The 21,848-nt window shown below is 39.8% G+C and overlaps 1 protein-coding gene and 1 long non-coding RNA gene across 10 annotated transcripts in view; both read left to right on the forward strand.

Annotated features, from left to right (window-relative positions):
* Positions 1–21,848, forward strand: part of LOC146519166 (uncharacterized) — a 246,573-nt gene that overhangs the window by 158,375 nt on the left and 66,350 nt on the right. The window lies entirely within an intron of this gene.
* cdk18 (cyclin dependent kinase 18) overlaps positions 1–21,848 on the forward strand; it is a 637,630-nt gene that overhangs the window by 48,045 nt on the left and 567,737 nt on the right. For all 9 annotated transcript variants that reach the window (XR_014874238.1, XM_085160686.1, XM_085160688.1 and 6 more), the window contains 12 exons: positions 5,690–5,821; positions 6,187–6,243; positions 9,922–10,036; positions 10,941–11,035; positions 11,129–11,191; positions 13,281–13,404; positions 13,792–13,912; positions 14,544–14,641; positions 18,938–19,043; positions 19,458–19,500; positions 19,587–19,677; positions 21,471–21,548. Coding sequence is in view for 8 of the 9 variants with exons in the window: in XM_085160686.1 (XP_085016812.1) it covers positions 5,690–5,821; positions 6,187–6,243; positions 9,922–10,036; positions 10,941–11,035; positions 11,129–11,191; positions 13,281–13,404; positions 13,792–13,912; positions 14,544–14,641; positions 18,938–19,043; positions 19,458–19,500; positions 19,587–19,677; positions 21,471–21,548 (1,123 nt within the window). In the remaining variant the exon portion in view is untranslated. The remainder of the gene's footprint in view (positions 1–5,689; positions 5,822–6,186; positions 6,244–9,921; positions 10,037–10,940; positions 11,036–11,128; positions 11,192–13,280; positions 13,405–13,791; positions 13,913–14,543; positions 14,642–18,937; positions 19,044–19,457; positions 19,501–19,586; positions 19,678–21,470; positions 21,549–21,848) is intronic.

Consider the following 21,848-nt stretch of genomic DNA (forward strand, 5'->3'; position numbering starts at 1 on the left):
TGGACCAATACGGCAATGCCATGATGATCCATTTGGCAAAATAAATCCATTGGGTATCCTTGTTGGTCTTCAGACAACAATTCTGACGGCTAAAGAACCAAATGGGACAGGCAAAAAAAAAAAAAAAGAGTATTTTTGAGGATATCTAAGTGTCGTAGAGTATTCAGTGTCACTGAAATACCTGGTTTAACCTCCTAGGACCTGGCGCCCACATATGTGGACATCACATTTTGGGTTATTTAGACTAAAATACTCAATTTTGCTCTACAAGGGCCTGATATCCACTTACGAGGACATTATACTGCTACTGTTCTATCAAAATTGTAAACGAATGTCCTCATATGTGGCTCTTATTTTTCTTAAAAACAAAAATAAGGTTGAAAAAAATCTGGTAATTCTTTGTTTTTACATTCATCGGACCCCAATCAGCCCAAATATCAAAGAGAAATTAAAAATGCATGCCGTGGAAGAGTTCGGGTCTTAGGAGGTTAAAGAATCTCAAAGTAACACGACATTTTGATGGCAGTGAATTATTCATGCAAAGATTTGATTTTGATGTAAAATAATAATAATAATGATAATGGATTGGATTTATATAGCGCTTTTCAAGGCACCCAAAGCGCTTTACAATGCCACTCTCACATTCACACACTGGTGGAGGCTACGGTTGTAGCCACAGCTGCCCTGGGGCAGACTGACAGAGGCGAGGCTGCCATATCGCGCCATCGGCCCCTCTAGCCATCACCAGTAGGGCAAAGTGTCTTGCCCAAGGACACAACGACCAGGACAGAGAGCCCGGGGGATTGAACTGGCAACCTTCTAGTTACAGATGCGCGTCCCAACCCCCTGAGCCACAGTCGCCCCCAAGCAATACATTGCTGCGTGTATAAGTTCTTTTATGAAAAGCATCTTCAGAGGGGAGGCGTTAAAACATGTCGTGTCACAGCACTACAGAAAAACTGTAATATAATAGATGGTAGGGTTTGGATTCCTGTAATGCCTTCCATCTCACACGCTGCTTTCACACTAATTTGTGTTTTGCCAACTGACTGAAAGGAAACTGTCTCGGTTGGAGTGCATATTAAAAACATGAAACATCAGCCATGCGCAGATATCAGCAGTTACACGAGGAGATGTCCTCCTCCCCAGGGTTGTTTCTCCATTTCCACCTCCGTGGGCTCAGTGAGATGAGTCAGAAGCTTTTAACCCTGCGCGCTGCATCAGACATTTTTATTGAAAATGTGAGAGTTCACAGTTTCACCTTTGCAGAAAAAGTCCCCGTGGAGCAAAAGTCATTCACGCCATACAGCACAAACAGTCGCGCGAAGCCAAGAGAGAAACGAGTGCTCAGTGAGAAGACAGAAATAGGTTGCAGCCTGCGAGCTTACACAGACTTGGACAGCTTTTGTGTGCAGCTCTTTCTAATAAAAGGCTTTAAATACTGTAACTAATTAATGTGCTTTAATAAGAGATCGTTTCATGGATTCAGCACTCCTCTGCTCAGTCTGAGCAGAGTTGCAGTAAATAGCCCCTGTGTGGGTGCTGTCTTATCAAGTAACACTTTTTGACCACACACTCTTTAATTACACGTCATGTTGCAGTTACTAAAACCGACTGAGTAAATTGCTCGAGGGCGGTCATTAATGACTGTTTAATAGCAGCGCAGTTACTTCACTTTATGTTTTCAAGTGTCATTTCTTTCATTTTAACATGCAAAAGTGCAAAATGGAATTTAACCTATAATAAATGCACACTGCCTTATTTAAACGTGTATGTAGGACATTAAATCTGATATGTATTTTAACCCCCCGCTCCCCAACGTCTCACTTAAGCTCCTCCCTGAGCCTGCTGGAGGTTTCTTCCTGTTAAAGGGAACTTTCCCTTCGCACTAGTCCTGCTCATACGGGGGGTTGTTTGATTGTTGGGGTTTCTTTCTAATGTTTAGGTTACCTTACAGTAAAGTGCTTTAAGATGACTGTTGTGAATTGGTGCTTTATACAACACTGACTTGAATTGAATTGAAATCATCCTGTAGTAACTATATTACTATTTGTGGGGAAATTTCCAGCTTTTACTAGATCTATGAGGTTTTGGCTGCAAGTAATTAATTTCTGTTTAATATGAATTTCTATGAATGTAGACAACTACATGCCAAGTAACCAGACTCAATCCCTGTATTATCACAAACACATTGCCAGTTTGATTTGATTGTCACAGAATGATAGCAGACTGATTGTCTTATTGCTGCTTCATCACAGTCCTGATGCTCTAAAGCAAGCCTATTCAAATGGTGGCCCGCGGGCCAAATGCGGCCTTACGAAGGCACCACAATGACAAACACCAGACTTTCTACACAAACTTTCCAGAGCAATCTCAGGAGAGGGCTGCAAAAGTACAGTTTAACTGCGAGTTTAATAATCTTACAACCGGAGTTGTACTACCATGGTGAGGGTCCTGTACAGTCCAAGAGAGAGTTGCAGCATCTTTCCTTAGTATTTGCTTCTTGGCGAAGAAGAAAAGGCCTTTCACAGATTCTGAAACAGTGAAATACTGCATGCTGGCCGTGGTGGATGCGGTGATAAGTGACGAAAAAATTAAAGTAAGTGTGACATCTGCTATTAAAAACGTACCCCTGTCAGACAGTTCGTAGAGTTGAAGTTCTGGCGTCAGACGAGTTTGAAATGCTGTTAGATGACCTGAGGAAAACTGATGTAATATCTATTGCAGGAGATGGGTTCACAGACAGAACTGATAATGCACAGTTGTGCATATATGTCAGTTTTTTTGGATGGAAAATTGCTCGGCTTGCTACCGTTAGAGGGACACACAGCTGGTGAAATAATGTTTGAGAAGATTTCAGCTCTTTTTGAGGAAAATGGTCTGGATATGAAGCGTGTCTGTATACTTGTGACGGATGGGGCTCCATCCATGGCAGGAAAAGTGAGTGGTCAGTGAAATATTTATTTTAATTTGAAAGGGAATTATCAAAATGTTTTTATTATTATTATTATTATTTCAAATGTGCAAAAAAATAGTTTAGTTATAGTTCCCCTTTTTTAAATGGACCTTTTGGTGTGCATTTGTGAGAGGTCACCAGATTTACAGGGGGAAAAGGAATAAAAAAATTACTTGTTTTTCAATACAGTTGTGTGGGTTTGAAATTGATCATGATCTGCTGCTTACTGGCTGCAAAAAAATATCTGGCCCAGATAAATTCCTCGGTTTGAAAATCTGGCCCAACTAACTTCTTAGTTGAATAGCCATGCTCTAAAGACACTCGGAAGATGACAACTGACTGGAGAGTCATCGCAGATCTGGTCCCATCTTTGAAGCAGCCATTTGAAAGGCAACAAGACTGCATGTTCTTTGCACACGGTCAAAATAATTGTGTTAGTGCCGCAGCTTCCAACCACTATTTTTACCCAGTCTGACTTTGGCATGATTTAATAAGGTTGTGTTATGTCGGTTGTGCAGCATTGTGTGGACTTTGTATTTTGAAGGCAGACATGACTAACAAGTGAATTGGACTGAGTGAAAATAAACGGACAATAAAAAGTGTTAAGCAATGACGTAATTTAAAAATAATAATACTGTTTTGCCCTCACTAGGGTGTGAAGCTGGTTTCTAGCTTGGCAGATAGCTAACAGGTCCACAATAAACATCCAGGAGTCAGCGGATACGTTTTAGATGTTTACTGTTGAAGCACTGTAAAACTGGTACAGAAACAAAAATAAAATATTACATTTCTGCTGTAATTGCATTTTCTTTACAACATCAAACATTAAGTCATGCACTACAATGTAGATAACACATAAACACAAACTTATCCAAACCCTTTCACTGGTTATTAGGCCCACGCATTTAGCGATTAGCTTAATGCTAACATTACATGGGACATCCCATAGACGGGCTAACGTGTTAGCATCGCGGCCGTTTTTCCTCACAAAAGAAAGTTTTCCACACAAACCTCTAAACTGCTACACAAAACTATCGCGGGAAAGCTTACAAAACAAATAGCAACTACTTACAGGCATGTGCTCTCTCAGGCTCAGCAAGAAAAAGTGAACAAAAATTTGGAACAGACAACAGTTTGTCTAAAGAACTGTTTTTCACTGGTGAGGTACTACAGTAGGGCTGGGCGATATGACCCAAAATTCATATCTTGATATTATTTACCTGGACGGCGATATAAGATATATAACTCGATTTTTTTTAATTTTTTTTTTTAAGCCATAAAGTAAGAACAAAAAGAGAGTTCTTAGTCAAAACTGTGTCCCAGATGTCACACAGGCACTTTTATTAACATAGAGCATAGATGTACATAAAATTTACTCAAAAATAAATTATGAGCATTTATTAAATAATCACGCTCCATAAATAAAAGAAAACAATGTTGTTTTTGTGCATAACAAAAAGCTCACAATTGTGCAGTCAAAATGTAAACTAAAAGACGCAGAGCATAGTAACAAAGACAGATTTCACAGCTGCTCTGTTCCCAACTTCTACTGTGTGACTCACAGCATTGAGTTTGAAATCCTCTTCGTAACCACGTCTCTTAACAGGTGCCATTTATGGTCCTTATACACAGTAGGGTAATATTACGTTGAAGCACAGTACGTATCACTCCGCGAGGCTCCTCGGTAGCCGTAATGCTCTGACAATCCATCAACCGGTGCAGCACCGTAGCTTACCAAAGTCGTACTAAAACATTTTTTGACAGATTGCTGAGCGCTGTTCGCGGCCATCAAGCACAACCAGAATTCATACATAAGGCGCGCTGTCAACTTTTGAGAAAATGAAAGGATTTTAGGCTGTGCAGCGCCTGTGGGCTGCATGGCGTTAGCGTGGTTAGCTCATTAGCGTGGATAGCTAGCTAACACGTTGACGGCGTCCAGCCCCACGCACGGGGCAATGCGCAGTAACTCGTTAACGGAGATTTGCCGTGTCCATCTTGTCGCTTCCTGCAGGTGAAGCGATGGGGGAGGAGGGGGAGTTGTGTTCAGTGAAGGAGGGGCGAGGCCGAGTAATGTTGCGTAAAGATAAAAGTGGACGAAAGAGAGGCAAACTTGCGGCTCCACAAGTAACATAGACTATATCGATATAAAGGATATTGTCACATCTTATATCTCGTATAAAAATATATCGATATTTTTTAAAAACTCGATATATCGCCCAGCTCTATACTACAGCAAGTCTGCTGGTACAAAAAACACACACCCAAATTATCATGCCTGCCTTAAAGGGGCAGCACAAATAGTTATAAATGGTAAAAGAATTAACAGTATTAATGACAATGGCTCAAAAAGTACAGATTCTCCGCAGCCTTCAGGAGCAGTAAAGCCATCATTGTGGATTACAGATGACAGCTGAGGTGTGTGGAGACCTGAGAAGGCCTAAAGGATATTCACTCCAAGAAATATCCAGCCTACTTATTGAGGTCAGGTCAGTTCTCTTGTTCGATGGACCCGTGTGTTAAGGATGATACTGCTGGTGGAGCACCAAGCTGACAGGTTTAGCAGTTCCCTGTATGCAGTCTCCTCATTGCTGCCGATTAAACCAATGACTGTTGTGTCAACCGCAAATTGTTTGATGGTGTTGTTGCATAAACGGTTTTTGTGCCAGGATCAGTCCCTCGAAGCACTTGGAAATGAGAACGTAGAGTTTTTATGAATCACTTTTATTCTTGCAGGACGTTAGTAAGCGCATGTCCCTACCAATGGACATCCACCTGCCTCCAGAGTTTCTGAAGAAGTTGCAGATGGAGAATGAAAACTCACCACTCTGCAAACCTCTCAGTCGCATGTCTCGACGCGCCTCACTGGTTAGTGATGTGTCTGTTTTCGCCATGTTTGTCTGACTTTTTAATAGAACTTTCTCATTTTAGCGACTTTATTGGCTTTTGAAGAAATTGCCCTTGATTGAAAGAACATCCGTCCTCTTGCCTTGCTTCTGAGTTTTTGTTGTTATCGAGTTCCTTCTGTAATAATATAATGTCTAATTATGAGCCAATTGTTTTCTTGGACCTTCTTCTCAATTAAGAGTTATTTGCTTCCTGCTCACATGACAGAATGAACTCTCTTGCTCTAATATAAAGCATTAGCTAATAAAAGCAGGGTGTAATCAGACTGAAGGTACTACAGCAGTGGATGCTATAAGATTAAACTTTCCTTTTCTTTTTGCTTCTAGTCTGACATAGGATTTGGGAAACTAGAAACATACGTTAAGCTTGGAAAACTGGGTGAGGTAAGTTGTATCTTTCAACAGTTTTCATGTTTCATTAAGAGCATACACATTGGTTAAACACTCAATTTTGCTTATAAAGGCTTTGAAACGAGCAAAATGACGTGGACACATCTGCATAGCAGCCATAATAAGAGCTGGGTGAATCCTCTAAACACCTGAAATTGCATCATTGCTTCCTGTATGGCCCTCAAAGGATGGCCCTCTTTTATCAGAGGGCCATCCTTTGTGAAAGGAAAGGAGATAATGCCGTCCAATATTTCAATGTGACACACTACAAAAACAAACCATCAACACAAGGTTATCATGTAAGCTGCTGCTCTGTTTCTTATCTTACAGGCTACAATGTGATGTTAATACATGTGTTGAACTCTGCACGATTTGTTAAACCCACCGGTGAACTTTAAACACTTTGCCGTTGTGTTACGTAGTTGTTGTGTCAAGTACTTTGGAAATGGAGCAGACTGGAATTTGTATAGTGCTTCTCTAGCCTTACTGACCAATCAGAAAGGTTATGCTACGTTCATGCACTTCTGTCCTCTCCACTTTATCTACCTCACATCCAGGACCAGTGTGGAATCACCAGTTAACCTAATATGCATGTGTCTGAGTATGGGTCAGAGTACTCACGGGTACAGAGCAGTGTTGGTCAAGTTACTTGAAAATAGTAATTAGTTCCTAATTACTGATCACTTCTCAAAGAAAGTAATCCCGTTACTTTACTGATTACTTATTTTCAAAAGTATTTACTTTGTTACTTTGTTACTTTTTAAAAGCACGATACACAACCTGAATCAGTGTTGCCAACTTAGCGACTTTGTCGCTATATTTAGCGAGTTTTCAGACCCCCTAGCGACTTTTTTTCTAAAAAAAGTTGCTAAAAAAGACGTGAAAGCGCATATCGCTTTTACTCTCAACAAGCAGCGGGTGCTGTAACGCAGTCAGTTCTTCTTTTACTCTTATGCTGTTTTGTGGATCAGGTTTAAAACTACTTATAAACACACACACACAAAGTAACTCCACCAGAGTGCCTATTTCGGGTCACTTTTGCCGGTCCAAGCCCGGGTAAAGGAGCAGGGTTGGAATTGTGACATTACAAAAAACAATAATTGCTAAAAGAAATTTAATTTGTAGTTCTAAATAAATTCTAAATGCATTTAGGACGTTTTTTGCTCACTTTATGTCTCTTCCACGATGTTATTTCTCTCTCCAACAACTTAGGTTACAATTACATTAGCATGACAATTATGCAAATTAGGTGATGATGTCATTTAGCGACTTCTAGCGACTTTTAGGACAACCAATAGCGATTTTCCTTACTGAGGAGTTGGCAACACTGACCTGAATATGTAATAAAGCAACAAACCTTTCAGCCATTTTTTTCTGCATAATCCATCATATGAAACTGAATCAAATGAAAAAAAGTATCTTTTTAAAACTTGTTTTTTTAGTTTTCATCTTTTAACATTATGCACATTGCATCAAGCAAAAATTCAATGCATTAAATGCAGTTATATGCAACACTGTTTGACTTGAAGAAATCTGTTTAACATTGAAACCTATTTTCTGCATATTCCTGCATGTAAAATTAAATAATTTTAAACGCTAATGCTTTTGTCACTTTTTACGGACTAAAACTCAGTGATATGAGTACTTCCACACTTTAAATGCTGCATGGTCGTGTTCTCTCCTGCACTTCATATTATCCATTGTTGATCTGCACATGTCTGTTACCACGGATGTCGCACACTCGTACAATGATGTCATTGTCACAAACAAAATCACGGTTTAGTAACGCAGCGTGCTTACGGGAAAGTAACTGTATTTAATTACCTTTTTGCAATAGTAATTCCTTACTTTTTTCAAGTAATGAGTAAAGTAACTGGATTACAGAGTGACCATGCAGGAAAGGCCTCAGTCAACCAGGAAATGTAAATCAGGAAGTTTCTTGACATGATTTTGAGCTGTATTAAAATGATGAAGTGGAGTTTGTAGTTGTATTTTAATTAGTTTGCCAAGTTCGCAGAATGATTTCAATAGGTTTTCATATTTTTAAAAGTCTCATTTTTATTTTCATTTTAATTAACTAAGTTTTTAGTTTAAGTTAACTGTAAAAACCTCGCTCCAAGCACTCTGTGTCCTCATTTCACATGGTGTTAATTTGCCTCTCGTCCATTTCTAGAAACACAAGAATCTGAACTGACGTGTTTTTGCAAAGCTTGAATATTTTAACACAGATTACTCTCTATTCAGTTTTGCCTGGAGTGAAGTAATCTCAGTTAACCTAACATAGTGTCATGACACTTCCTGTGAATGCACAGTAGACTTTACAGAGGTTGGGAATTAATCTTGTAATGAAGTGATTTTTTCCTACAGGTTTGTCCACGCTGACACAGCCATTCATAAAACACAGAAACAATGCCCAGAGCAAAGTATAACAGATGTGAGTTTTGTAGTCCACAATATCAACTCAGCAGACTGACATCAGCAACATACTGCTGTCACATTATCACGTGTCAGAGCAGTCACATACACAGTGGTTCTGTCCTCCTCAGTCACTATAACTGCTGCTTTACAAGAAATAGATTTTCACCCACATCATAGTCCAGTGAGATATGAGTGTGCACAACAAGTCCACAGATAAACGTCTCCGGAGGATAACGTTGTCTGTGATCAGCCATGCTCGTCATATCAAAATGAGTACCACGTGCAGTATGTGCCTTCTTTGCTTATATACCAAGCCAAACTAGTGTACCCATCTGTCCAGATTTCTGGCATGGCTTCATGACACATTGCTAAGTGGATTACATTTCATGGACTTGCCTAAGATGAAGAGGGCTCATGGGCTGAAAGCACCTAAATACCATGCTATTCATGTGAGAACATTTATTGCCTTAAGGGCTGAGGAATGTCTAGTGGCAGAAGCAGCCTGCATCAATCTGAGTCACAAGGCTCAGCAGCTGATAACAGGGGTGGCAGGAGATCAAGAAGAGCTGCTTTTATTGTCAATTATAGTGATAGGAGGTCCACAAAAGCACGGTTAGCTTTACACAAAATCAGCAGTGGAAGGTTATTCTAGATGACAAATCATCAAACTTTAATAATCAGATCCTAAAACTATATATATATATATATATATATATATATATATATATATATATATATTTAATTATTGAATGTGACAAAGGCTGTTCGAGATGTGAAGTTGATGCTTTCACACACGATATGTGAAATCTTAATTCAGTTTGTAAAAGAACGGAAAAGTTTCATTGGGAATCTTTTAAAAAATAATATTATTATAACATTATAACCTATTGTGACATCAAATTGTTCCTTAAAAAGAAAAATTGTTATTGTTGTTATGGATTTTCATAAACTATAGACTTCATTGTTTCATCCTGCTATGGATGGTTCCACTGCGCTTCCCAGTATTCCCGTTATGACTCCACACATATGCAGATGTTTGAACCGCTTCAGCTCTTTCCTTTTGATGGAATACCAATAAGAGCCAAGGATACAGTTAACGATTGAAAATATATTAAAGGGTTATTTGTGCATAAGTGATGTGGATGTGTGTGTGGATGCCACACCCATAGTCTCTATGTGAACATGTACTTTTTGTTAGTATATTTTGTTGTAGTACAGCAACGTGAGAATATCAGTAAGCTCTTCTCTGTGCAGGGGACATATGCTACAGTCTTTAAAGGGCGGAGCAAACTCACTGAGAACCTGGTTGCACTGAAGGAGATCCGGCTGGAGCACGATGAGGGGGCACCTTGCACTGCTATCAGAGAAGGTATGTGCACACAGACACACACACTTTACAGTCCAGTGCTGCTACTACTACTTACACTACTTACTACTAACAGGTAGGTCTAATAATAACACCGTGTCCTTTCATTCACCTGCAGCATTAGTAACAGAGCAACTTGAATTAATACTACAGAACTGTTGATACAGTTCAATATATCAGGTCGATGTTAGTTTAAACAACTTGCTAAAGAATTTGCTCATGTTTGATCCTTTTTAGAAGCTGGATTATCTTAAATGGTTATTTAAATGTTCCTCATGTGAGTCATGTCACGGTCTCGGGATTTTACAGTGTTATGGAATTTGATCATCATTAAATTTTTATTTTTGTTTGGTTTATTCTAGTCTAGTTGTTCTAGTTATTTTATTCTGTCTCTTAGGCTGAGATGTGGAAAGATCTTGCAGACCCAAATGCAAGACGCAGAAGACGCAAAATCAAACTCAAAACAGACATTAAGTGCAAATTTAATCTGAACAATTTACAATGTCCAAATAATCCAAAGGGAATGCAAGTCAAAGAAAATAGATAAAAGGGAACTCATTAAATAGTAACAGTGAGTGAAACTTAAAAGAACATAATATATCAGAAACTCAAAACACAAAATCTTTGTGTGGAAACAGTGAAGCAGGAGTATAAAGTAGCATGGAAAAAAATCAGTGCATGCATGTGTGTTAAATTTGATGAAAAGGATCAAAGAGCTCTTTTTGTTGTACAGTGGCTATGCAAACTTTAAAGCAACACACAGCTGCTAGCTTTAGACCACAGACTGTATATAAAGGTGGACAAATAAGTGAAGCCAGAACATTTAGTTCCACACCTCGGGTGTAGTGTTGTCAGGTTTTGTTGAATAAAACAGCTCACTTCATGTCTCCTTCCCTTGCCCAACCAGTGTCTCTGCTAAAGAACCTGAAGCACGCTAACATTGTCACCCTGCATGACATCATCCACACCGACCGCTGCCTTACTCTGGTGTTTGAGTATCTTGTGAGTATATCACGTCATCTTTATTAGGTTTTCTGAAGATGTTGATCTCAAATACCAAAAAGCAAAATGGATCAATTTGACTGTGTGTTTCAGGACAGTGATCTTAAACAGTACTTGGACAACTGTGGGAACCTCATGAGCATGCATAATGTCAAGGTGAGTCATATGCATGAATCATCATCTACATACTGCACATTGTAGAGAGTTGCACTAAGTAAGTTTTCTGAAAAATGCATTCAACATTTCTTTAACAAAGGTCGGGAGGTCACCGAACCTCACTAAACCCAATTACAATCAGGGGGAACCAACAAAAAATTCTGCCACTGTGGATCCACCTGCTACAGTGACCCACGTGAACAAGAGAGCAGCCAAAACGAACTATTTGTTTGCTAATGTGAAAACCTTTGGGCAGATCTACGGCCTGTATCAGGACAAAACTGTTTAGTTTTTTGATACTAAGAGTTGCTCTCCATATTCATCACTAGGTCCAGTGTAAATTGTGCAGTGGAAACCTGACCTTACTGTATATGTATTTATGGGAGCTTCCCTTTCAGCTTGAAAAAGTTTGGAAGGAGAGTATTTAAATGATTGACAGAAATGTGCTTTGTCCATCTTGTATGATGTATGTTTAGATTTAGTAAGTAAAACTTTATTTATACAGCACCTTTTAAGATAAAAATCACAAAGTGCTTCACAGAAGCTAAAAGCTAAAAATAAAAATCAACCAAAAGCAAGTTTAAAAAGATGAGTCCACAGATCTCAGGCTCAAAGGGAGAGAGTTCCACAATCTGGGGGCCACAGTTCCAAAAGCTTTGTCACCTTTTGTTTTCAGCCTCGTGTGTTGGACAGCAAGCAAGCCCTGGTCACATGACCTCAGGGACCTGCTGGGAATGTATGGATGTAAAAGTTCACTTATATATGTTGGTGCTTGTCCATGCAGAGCCCTGAAAGTCAAGGTCAAAACCTTAAACTAGATCCTGAATTTAACGGAGAGCCAGTGCAGCTGAATCAGCAGGGGTGTGACGTGGGAGGACTTGGAGGACTTGGTCAGAAGCTTTGCAGCAGCGTTCTGAACAACTTGCAGACGCTCCAAAGAGGCTTTACATAAACAAGTAAACTAAGAATTACAATAGTCCAGACGAGATGAAACAAATGCATGAATGACAATTTCTGATTCGGAGCGCGATACAATGGGACTCAGCTTAACAATGTTTCTCAAGTGATAAAAGCAGGAGCGAACCAGAGATTTTACATGGGCATCCAAAGTCAGAGCTGAGTCAATAGTAACACCAAGGTTCCTGATAGATGGTTTTGCAAATGTAGCAAGTGGACCCAAGTTTTCCATAATTTTGTTGTACAAAATTTTTAGGAGCACAAACAAGAACTTCAGTCTTCTCCTCATTTAGTTGAAGAAAGTTTCCAGCCATCCAACATCTAATGGAGTCTATGCACTTATGCAAAATCTGTAGCTTGGAAAACATTAGGTAAACGTAAACAGTTTTTTAATTTTATTTTAGAGTTACTATACGAGTTTCCTTAAACAACTACATCCATTGATCAATTTTTTTCTGCTTATTTGGGCCCTGGTCGCGGCAGCAGCCTAAGTTGACCACCCTCTCCCCAGCCACCTACTCTAGTGTGTCCATGGAAAAACCAAAGCATTCCCAGGCCAGCTGAGTGATATATTCCCTCCAGCATGACAACTACATTGTTTAAGAACTCTGATAATAGATGATAGTTATGCAATACACTGAACATAGAAAACCTATCAAATGTTTAAATTAAGGGAATGTGCCATTTTAAGATGTAAATAAGGTCTGTACTTACCTCTCAGGATTAATGCTGCCTTTCCAGATCCATTCCCACACTCTCAGAGTGCAGATGCGCATCCATGTTTTCTAAAATGAACTTCAAATTTCGATTCGTCTGACTACAGGACAGTTTGACACTTCACCACAGTCCAGTTTAAATTAGCATAACCGAGAGAAGAGGATGCCGTTTCTAGATGCTGTGGACATGTTCACAGACCTTTGACCTTGCTTTGTGAACGGCATGGAGAACTGTGTTCACAGTGGGTGATTTGTGGAAGCGTCCCTTAGTGTCATTTTTATTAAAGATTGTTTTGTTTTTATCTTTTGTTTTAAATCTTAACTATTACACAACTACTGCAACTCTTTTTCTCCTCAGATTTGTCCTGTATTGTTGTTCTGGTAATTACACCCTCCTTTCATGTTTCTGTCTGCAGATCTTCATGTTCCAGCTGCTGCGTGGTCTGTCCTATTGTCACAAGAGAAAAATCCTCCACAGAGATCTAAAGCCTCAGAACCTGCTCATCAATGATAAGGGCGAATTGAAATTAGCTGATTTTGGTAGGAAGGAGAACAATAACAAACACACAACAACACGCACACATTAACAAGTGAACTTTTGTGAAGGAAACGGCACATTTCTGGGCATGATCACTCTCCAGTTCTATTTTACTGCCACTCAGAGATCGCCTGTCCTAATTACTTTAGCACCTTTACTTCCTGTATCCTAGCAACTGTGCCCCTCACTCTGAGTTTTCACAGTTTCCTGCTGGAAATGGGTAGTTAAATCCACCAGTACTTTCTGACTGCATTTCAAAAGTTTTAAATAAACACGGGTAATGAGCGGATAGCGGACGCCTCTCTTTACCTGCTCACAGTGTGTAGATGATGGACTTATGATATTTCACTGTGCTGTTACTGAGGTCCTGTGACTTGTGTAATGTCCAGGTCTGGCCAGGGCCAAGTCCGTCCCCACTAAGACCTATTCCAATGAGGTGGTAACGCTTTGGTATCGACCTCCCGACGTGCTGCTAGGCTCTACAGAATATTCCACACCCATCGACATGTGGTAAGCACATTTTTCCACATCAGTCACGGTGACCACTGACCTGCTTGGCTGGAAACTAAATGCTTGAAACACAGCTAGAAGTGTACTTTAAACCACTGAGCTTGTCAGGAAAGGAAGTGGTGCCGACCCTGGTTACAGTAAAATCCTGTTACTTGGTGAAACACTTAAATATACTCGAGGGCCATCCAGGATTTCCATGACTCAGTTCTGTCTATTAAAATGTCACAGGTTGGTAGCAGTGAGGTGAGTCACTAGTCATACAAAGGGGTGTGCATTCACTTTCCTTACGTGTTTTTGCACACAGTTTGCTGTGGTGAGAACACCCCCACAGCTCTGCTAAATCAGAAATATAAATGTGGCTCTCTGGCAACACAGCAGCCTTTCATGAGCACATAGAGCCGCATACACTCTCATCAGACTGCAGGATGCCTCTTCACCACGCCATCCTGTGTGGAACAAAAGGCTGGACTGTGCCCACTCACTGCATACTAGTTTGCACTTACAATTAACAGTCTTTGAAGTGTGTGTGTGTGTGTGTGTGTGTGTGTGTTGAACTCGACCTCACTCAGAATTTTTATACCTAACAGCTCGTCCTCCTCTGTGCCTCCTTATCTCCGCCTCCTTCTCACAGGGGCGTAGGCTGCATCCTGTATGAGATGGCAACAGGTCGTCCTATGTTTCCTGGTGCCACTGTGAAGGAAGAACTACATCTGATTTTTAGGCTCATGGGTAAGAAAAACATTATTCAAATGTAAAGGCCATACTAAAGGATATTACAGCAGCGAAAGACAATAAGTAAAGCTTTAAATCAGGGGTCCCCAATCCCAGTCCACGAGGGTCGGTGTCCCTGCAGGTTTTAGATGTGCCCTTGATCCATCACAGCTGATTTAAATGGATAAATGACCTTCTCAACATGTCTTGAAGTTCTCCAGAGCGATGTGATCCAATGATGTGATTCAGGTGTGTTGACCCAGGGTGAGATCTAAAACCTGCAGGGACACCGGCCCTCGCGGACTGGGATTTGGGACCCCTGCTTTAAATCGTCTTCATCCTCGACCAAGTTTAAAAGTCTTAGAGGACTTGGCCACTACATTTAATATTTCATTTCTATTCCAAATATTGCATATTCAGAGTTCGACGCAGCTCATGTATGTTCTACATTCAGCATATTGTGCACTGAATTGTTATTCTGAAGCATTTTTATGGAGAGAAATTTGCCTCAAAAGGCTTCCAAATGCGAACGATATGATCCACCAGGGGCGTAATTTCCAGGGGGGTTGGGGGGTTATGACCCCCCCAATAATCAGACCCAGGCAATCCCCCCCCCCAATAAAATTATGGATTATCTTGCATAAACAGGCTGTTGATTTTCTTTACTCATTTCAGTTATTACCAGCAAAATAGTTGCATATTTAATCATCTGGGAATTTACCCAGTGTGATTCAGTCCACACAGATGTGAAGCAACTGACCACACATGAAACTATTTTACCTTCAAACCTGAATAAATAGTCGTTATTTATGCACAATTTACACACAAGTTCAGTTTCATGAATTGGATAAATTTCTCTTTCAAAGAGCTTTTTAAAGCTTTGTCTAAGACTACATCTAACCTCTCTCCTGCTCACTTACCAAACTTTGCATGCTTGTGCACCAATCGCCTGATATTTACAGATCGCATCATGTGCCGACGTGGGGTTTTGAGGCCACGAATTCCACAAAACCACCCAGATCCACAAATACAAAATCATCCGATTCGTAAAGTTGAACTTAATAAATAACTTGACTTCCTTATGCATATGCAAACTGCCGCGTCTTTACACAGTACTGTGCAAAGGTTTGAGGCAGGTGAGAAAAAATGCTGTAAAGAAAGAATTCTTTCACAAATCGAAGTGTTAATCATTTATTTTCATCAATCAAAAAAAAAATGCAGTGAATGAACAAAAGAGACATCTAAATCCAATCAGGATTTGGTGTGACCACCCTTTGCCTTCTTCTAGGTGCACTTGCACAGTTTTTGAAGGAACTCTGGTGGTAGGTTGTTCCAAACATCTTGGAGAACTAAGCACAGATCTTGTGTGGATGTAAGCTTCCTCACATCCTTCTGTCTCTTCGTGTAATCTCAGATACACTCATTGATTGTTGCCGTACCATCACTTCCAGTACTTCCAGTTCTTCTTTACACTGAAGATAGTTCTTACTGCAGAATACATTTGGGGCCAATAAACAATCATTTATATTTCTGAAAGCTTACTTTGTTTACACCATTTTTTCACACCTGCCTAAAACTTTTGCACAGTACTGTATGTGCCAAACACAAAGCTGCCAACCAACATTTTATAAGGCCGGGTACAAGCACATCTCCCAAGAGTAAGTTAGTATAGACCTGAATATCATTTGTGCATGTTGTTATTTTAAAAACATTTATTTAATCCTTGAGATCATGAGCTCGTTTTTAGGAGAGGCCTTTGTACAAAGCACATGTAACAATATTGACAGGATACATGTTCACACATAAATGTAGCTTTTTAAAATGCTCTAATGAAATAATAAAATGCAGCTCCATGCTTTTTTGTAGTTTATCGTGTTCATAGGCAGCAAAGGTTTCCATCCACTTTGTTTCAAGTTCAACGTAACTGAGAAGAAGAGCTGATGTTAACATGAGTGCAGAAAGGAACCACCTGTGAAAACACACACAAACCCACCAAAGGCAGTGTTGGGCAAGTTACTTAATTATAGTTACTAGTTACTTCTTCGAAAAAGTAACTGAGTTAGTAACTGAGTTACAATATTCTAAAAGTAGTTAATTACTTAAAAAGTAACTATTGCGTTACTTTAAGAAAACGTTTAACCCTCTGGGGTCCAGGGTATAATTGGCCATTTTAACTACTTTTGATGTTTCCTCCACATTTCACCTTTAAAAACTATTTATTTGCTTGTTTGGTATCATCCTTTTCAGCACAGCCTCACGTGTCTGAATTTACAGTCATGTTTTCATTTTGACATACTGTATCAACACAATTGATCTAAAATCAGACAAAAAACATAAAATCCGAGTAGAAAAAGTGATATTTTTACTGTAACAACCACAAACATGTTTATTGAATCATATTTCAGAACTTTAAATGCAAATATAAATTGTCAATTTTAAAATCATATGCACAAGTTTTGCAAACAAAGTTATTTGCAGCCATTTACCTTTTTAAAAAATAACCATTTCAAACTATTCACAGAACAATCAGCTGTTCTGCATTCAATAAGATGCCACACAAATTATTTGTGCCACTCCAAAAAGATGATTTCTGTCCACTATAAAGGAGAACATCACAGCCTGATACCTGCAGCTCTGACAGCAGGTGCTCCTTTCACTCCTCCTGTTTTTCACCTGGAAACAGCAGTCGCCTCATGGTTTTGACACACAACACAAAACTATCCACAACATTACACACTAACTACACAAGACAACACATTAACTACACACTACAAACACGCTGAACGTCACAAATCTCTCACATCTCAAAACTCGCTCTCTCTCTTTTTCTGCTCTCTCTCTCTCTCTCTCCGTCACTCCTAAAACTTCCCGTTTTATTTTTTTGCTCATAAGCAGAGAGTGCTCGCTGCGCTGTCCTTAGACAGTAAACGTGACGAAACTATTGAGGAAAAAACGCAGCGTATATATTGTTTATCATGACTCTGGTTTTACGTGGCCTATCAACACAATTTCTAAACTGGTATATATCACCTTGTTGCTTTGTCTTTAAGTGGTCATGTGATTGGCTTACCACGACTACTTTATTCTTCCTCAGTCAAACAGCAGCACTCATGCGATTGTTTTGCCCCCTGAGCTCCAGGTGTTGTGCTAGACAGTGATCGTGATTACCGTCCGCGGGAGCGTGCAGCTGCTTAAAGCTGTAGCGTCCAGATTACTTACAGCTGCTTCCGTGCAACTGATATAAGATGCAGTAAGCTGAACACAGCTTCAACCCTCTGTTTGTTGAAAAATAGTAACGGACCGCGTTTTCTTATTAGTAACTGTAACGGCGTTGTAATGATAGGAATAGTAATTAGTTAGATTACTCGTTACTGAAAAAAGTAACGCCGTTACTTGTAACGCTGTTATTCCCATCAAAGATAATCGAGAAAAAAATGTAAAAATTTAATAATAACTTTCAAATTTACATTTTCTCAAATTCTTTCCATAAGTAACATCCAATCCTCAAAGACCGATGCATCTGACTTAAGCCATGTCTTTGTAGTTGCTTTTCTGGTAGCTACACAAAAAGATGGCAGATAAAGAAAGTAGAAAAGAGAAAGAAATGTTTCCAAATGAAAGTCATATGTTGTCTGAATGATCCTGAAATGTGGGACTTCTGGACAGGTGGACTGGAATATTTGTGAAGACTCTTCCTGTCAAACATCTAAATGTTTTGCCCCTCCTTAATGCACCGGCTGATCTGGATGCACACTAGCCCATATAATGTGCATCCTACCTCTTACGGATAAAATAAAGGTAATGGAAAGACTCTCAAAAACGTTACCTCTGTCACGGCGGGGATCGCCGGAGTGTTTAAGAAGCAGACCCAAAAGGCAGAGACAGGAGAAAAACAGAGTGTAACAAAAAGCAAACCTTTGTTGTGGCTGAATATCATAAACAGAAAATAAACTCAAAACGCTCGGTCACAGACCCAGCGCCTGACAATTTCTTTGAGCAAGCCATCATTAGCAGTAACATTTAGCCTTGTTTCCAGAGATTGTCGATCCATTTGTTAGTTCCTGCAGATTTTTAATAAATTTTTTCTTGCCCAACTGTGCTTGAACCCCAAAAGTGTGCCCTTTAATTCCCTTCCATCTTCTACTGTAGTTTGCATTGCACCATTATTTTATTGGTGTCTATTCAGTAACGATTCAGTGAGCTTAATGTTTGTCTTGCTCCTGATTTAGATATAGATCAGCTCAACATTTGTATGAAAATGTTAGCTGGCAGCGTCCTCTGATCAAGTATTTCTTTCGTTTCTTTGCCCAACAGGCACTCCGACAGAGGAGACCTGGCCTGGTATCAGCAGTAATGAGGAATTTATGTCCTACCTCTTTCCTCAGTACAGACCTCAAGCTCTCATCAACCATGTGCCCCGGTAAAACTCACAATCACTGACACAAAAAACAAGCTAACATTTGCTAATTAGCATCACATGCAAAATAATTGCTGACGCTGGTATCAGTTTGCTTGCATGTTTTTTGTTGTTGTTATTGTTTTTTAAAGGATGCAAAACATTTTTGAAGAAAGTAACTAGTTTTCGAGCCATCACATTGATAATGGTACAGTAACTTTATTTGTCCCCAATATGCTAATGTTTCAGGTCTTACATAGTTGACTGAACTCAAAGTTAACTATGTCAATTCTAAACACAAAATACAATACAGTATAAAAATGTTATTCATTGTTTACAGTAGTAATATGTATTTAAAGGCACAATTAGTGTCCTTTACAGAAACTGTATTTCTTGCAGCTAAACTCATTATACAGTCTGTTGCTTTGTGTCCCTAAGGTTGGACCCAGAAGGGATCGACCTGCTGTCTGCTCTGTTGCTGGTAAAGGACCACACATCCACACTCCTGGTTATGAGGACCTAAATATTCAGACTCACCGATGAGCTGTTTTTATCTCATGATTGCAGTATGACACCCGGAGCAGACTCTCCTCTGAATCCGCTCTACGTCACCCCTACTTCCTGAGTCTGGGAGACAACATTCATAATTTGGCAGACAGTAAGACAGACACACACACACACACACACACACACACACACACACACACACACAGAGAGTATATCAATATCTAACAAAGCATGAATGCTGATGGTGCTTTGTACTAAGTTAAAGTACTGAACTCAATATTTGTTCTAATTACTGTAGGCAGGAATGTTTTTACTCTATGTGGATAATATTTTCAAATGTCTTTTCCTGCATGTCAGTTTGTCTTGTCATAGCAGTGTAATGACCAGTGTGTAGCTAATTTAGTTAATTATGACCCTGTTCCAATTGGGGGGACACCCGTAGATGAACCTCTCCAGAGCCTGCTCTTCAACATTGTTGAAGCAGTGTGGGGTCATCTTGACGGTTTGTATTTATTTGGACCAACTTTGTCTTACAGCATAGTGATTAACATTTGCTTGACAAGCAAAAGGTCAGTTGTTCAATTCCAGCCAGAGACAGAAATCCGCTTTGGGGTCGAATCAGAAGTATCCAGTATGAAACTCCTCCAAATGAAGCATGTGAAGCTGCCCGCACTGGCAACCCCTTTGTGACAAGGGAGGACCTAAAAATAAATTCTCCTGTTACTCAAGAGGATAAGTGACTTTGCCCTTTGCTGGGCTGAGAGAGGTGCCAGCTGCAGCCTGAAACCTTCACGGGGGCGTGGGTTTCTGCCTGGGCTTTAATTTCTTCTGGTCTTCTGTAGAGATTATTGCCACTGTAACGGTGTGCCACCAGATATACATGTATCATCTCTGGGGTCTGAACCTGAACGTGCAGGTAGCATATGAAGAAGGTGAACTCCTTCCTTAAACACAAGAAGAGTGCAGGTTCACAGCTTTGTCATACCACCTCACAATGATGTTGTCCTGCTTTTCTCTGATGTCTAAAGAGCCTCTTCCCTTTTTCTTCAAATCTTTCTCATCCATTGTGTTGCAGTCTTTCACTCTGCTCATTCAAACTTTTCATGTTATGTTTTGGATTCCTCTTTCTTTCGAGTGTTCTGCCTGTAAAAGGGAAGAAAGTAGCTTTCTGCAAAAACCTTGTGATTTTATCTTTCCTGCTGGAAGAGCTGAGGCCATTTTTACACAGCATCTCCAGTAGAACCAACATCAGATTTATTTGGTCTGGATTTTCTGCCCCTTGGCAAACATCAAAGTAAAAAAACACAAATACTTTGTCCTGTATGTCTCCACATCTTGAAAATCCATGGTGCTCAGACAAGTCTGTCGTCTGAGTCGTCCTCAACACATTCCCCAATTCAACATCTCAAAGTCAGGAAGTTTTTCTTCTTCCACTGATACTCTTTCCTTTGCACTTTGCCTCTTGCTGAGTGCTTTGAGGTCAGTTGGTGTGTGATCTGGACAGTTTAGGTGTGACTTGTGACAAATACTGGATGAAAATGGGACGCCGTCAAACAAAAATGCGTGACCAAGCTCAGCATGAGGAGGTTTCTGCCTGTGTCAGCTGTGTATGGTTCCTCCACATGCTACTGAAGGCCTTTATTGTTAAATGAATACATTAAATTGTCAATACAGTAAACAACAACAAACAACAGCAGAATAACTGTTTGGTATTGACAGAGAAGCTTTAGCAAGGTTTTCATGGGAGCAGCCCACCTTCAGTCCTCTACTCACTCCTTACAAATGTGGCACCATTTCAAGGGCAACAAAGTCTTTCCAGTTGTTGAAGATTTATTGTGAAGAACTGTTACTATAGAGCAAAGGAATAACTGACCAAACAAAAGTGTCCTTACTTGCTTTGTGCTACGTTTTTTTTGCATAACTTGTTCTCCACCTGCGTTACAGCTGCTTCAGTGTTTTCTCTCAGAGAGGTGCAGCTCCAGAAGGACCCAGGACACCGCAGCTCAGTATTCCAGCCTTTAGGTAAAGGATCTGACCTCAGTGCAAAATCTGGCCACTTGGTGTTCACATAAATAACATTCAGTCTTTGTGTTTTCTTCATATTGGTCACAAGAGGAAAAAATTCCTTCATTAATTTATCTGATTCTAAAAAAACAACTTTGTTCTTGAAATGCTGAAGTGTCTGCAGATGTACTTTGTCAATTAGCAAAGCACTCTGAGAGGCCAGCATGCCTTGTTTGTTTGTTCTAATGCAATAAAATTGCCACTCCAAAAACTCTCAGGGGAACTGAAAGACAAGTAAAAGTAATAAAGACCTCTACT

Source organism: Neolamprologus multifasciatus, chromosome 5 (assembly GCF_963576455.1).
Source record: "Neolamprologus multifasciatus chromosome 5, fNeoMul1.2, whole genome shotgun sequence".
In the NCBI taxonomy this organism is placed as follows: Eukaryota; Metazoa; Chordata; class Actinopteri; order Cichliformes; family Cichlidae; genus Neolamprologus; species Neolamprologus multifasciatus.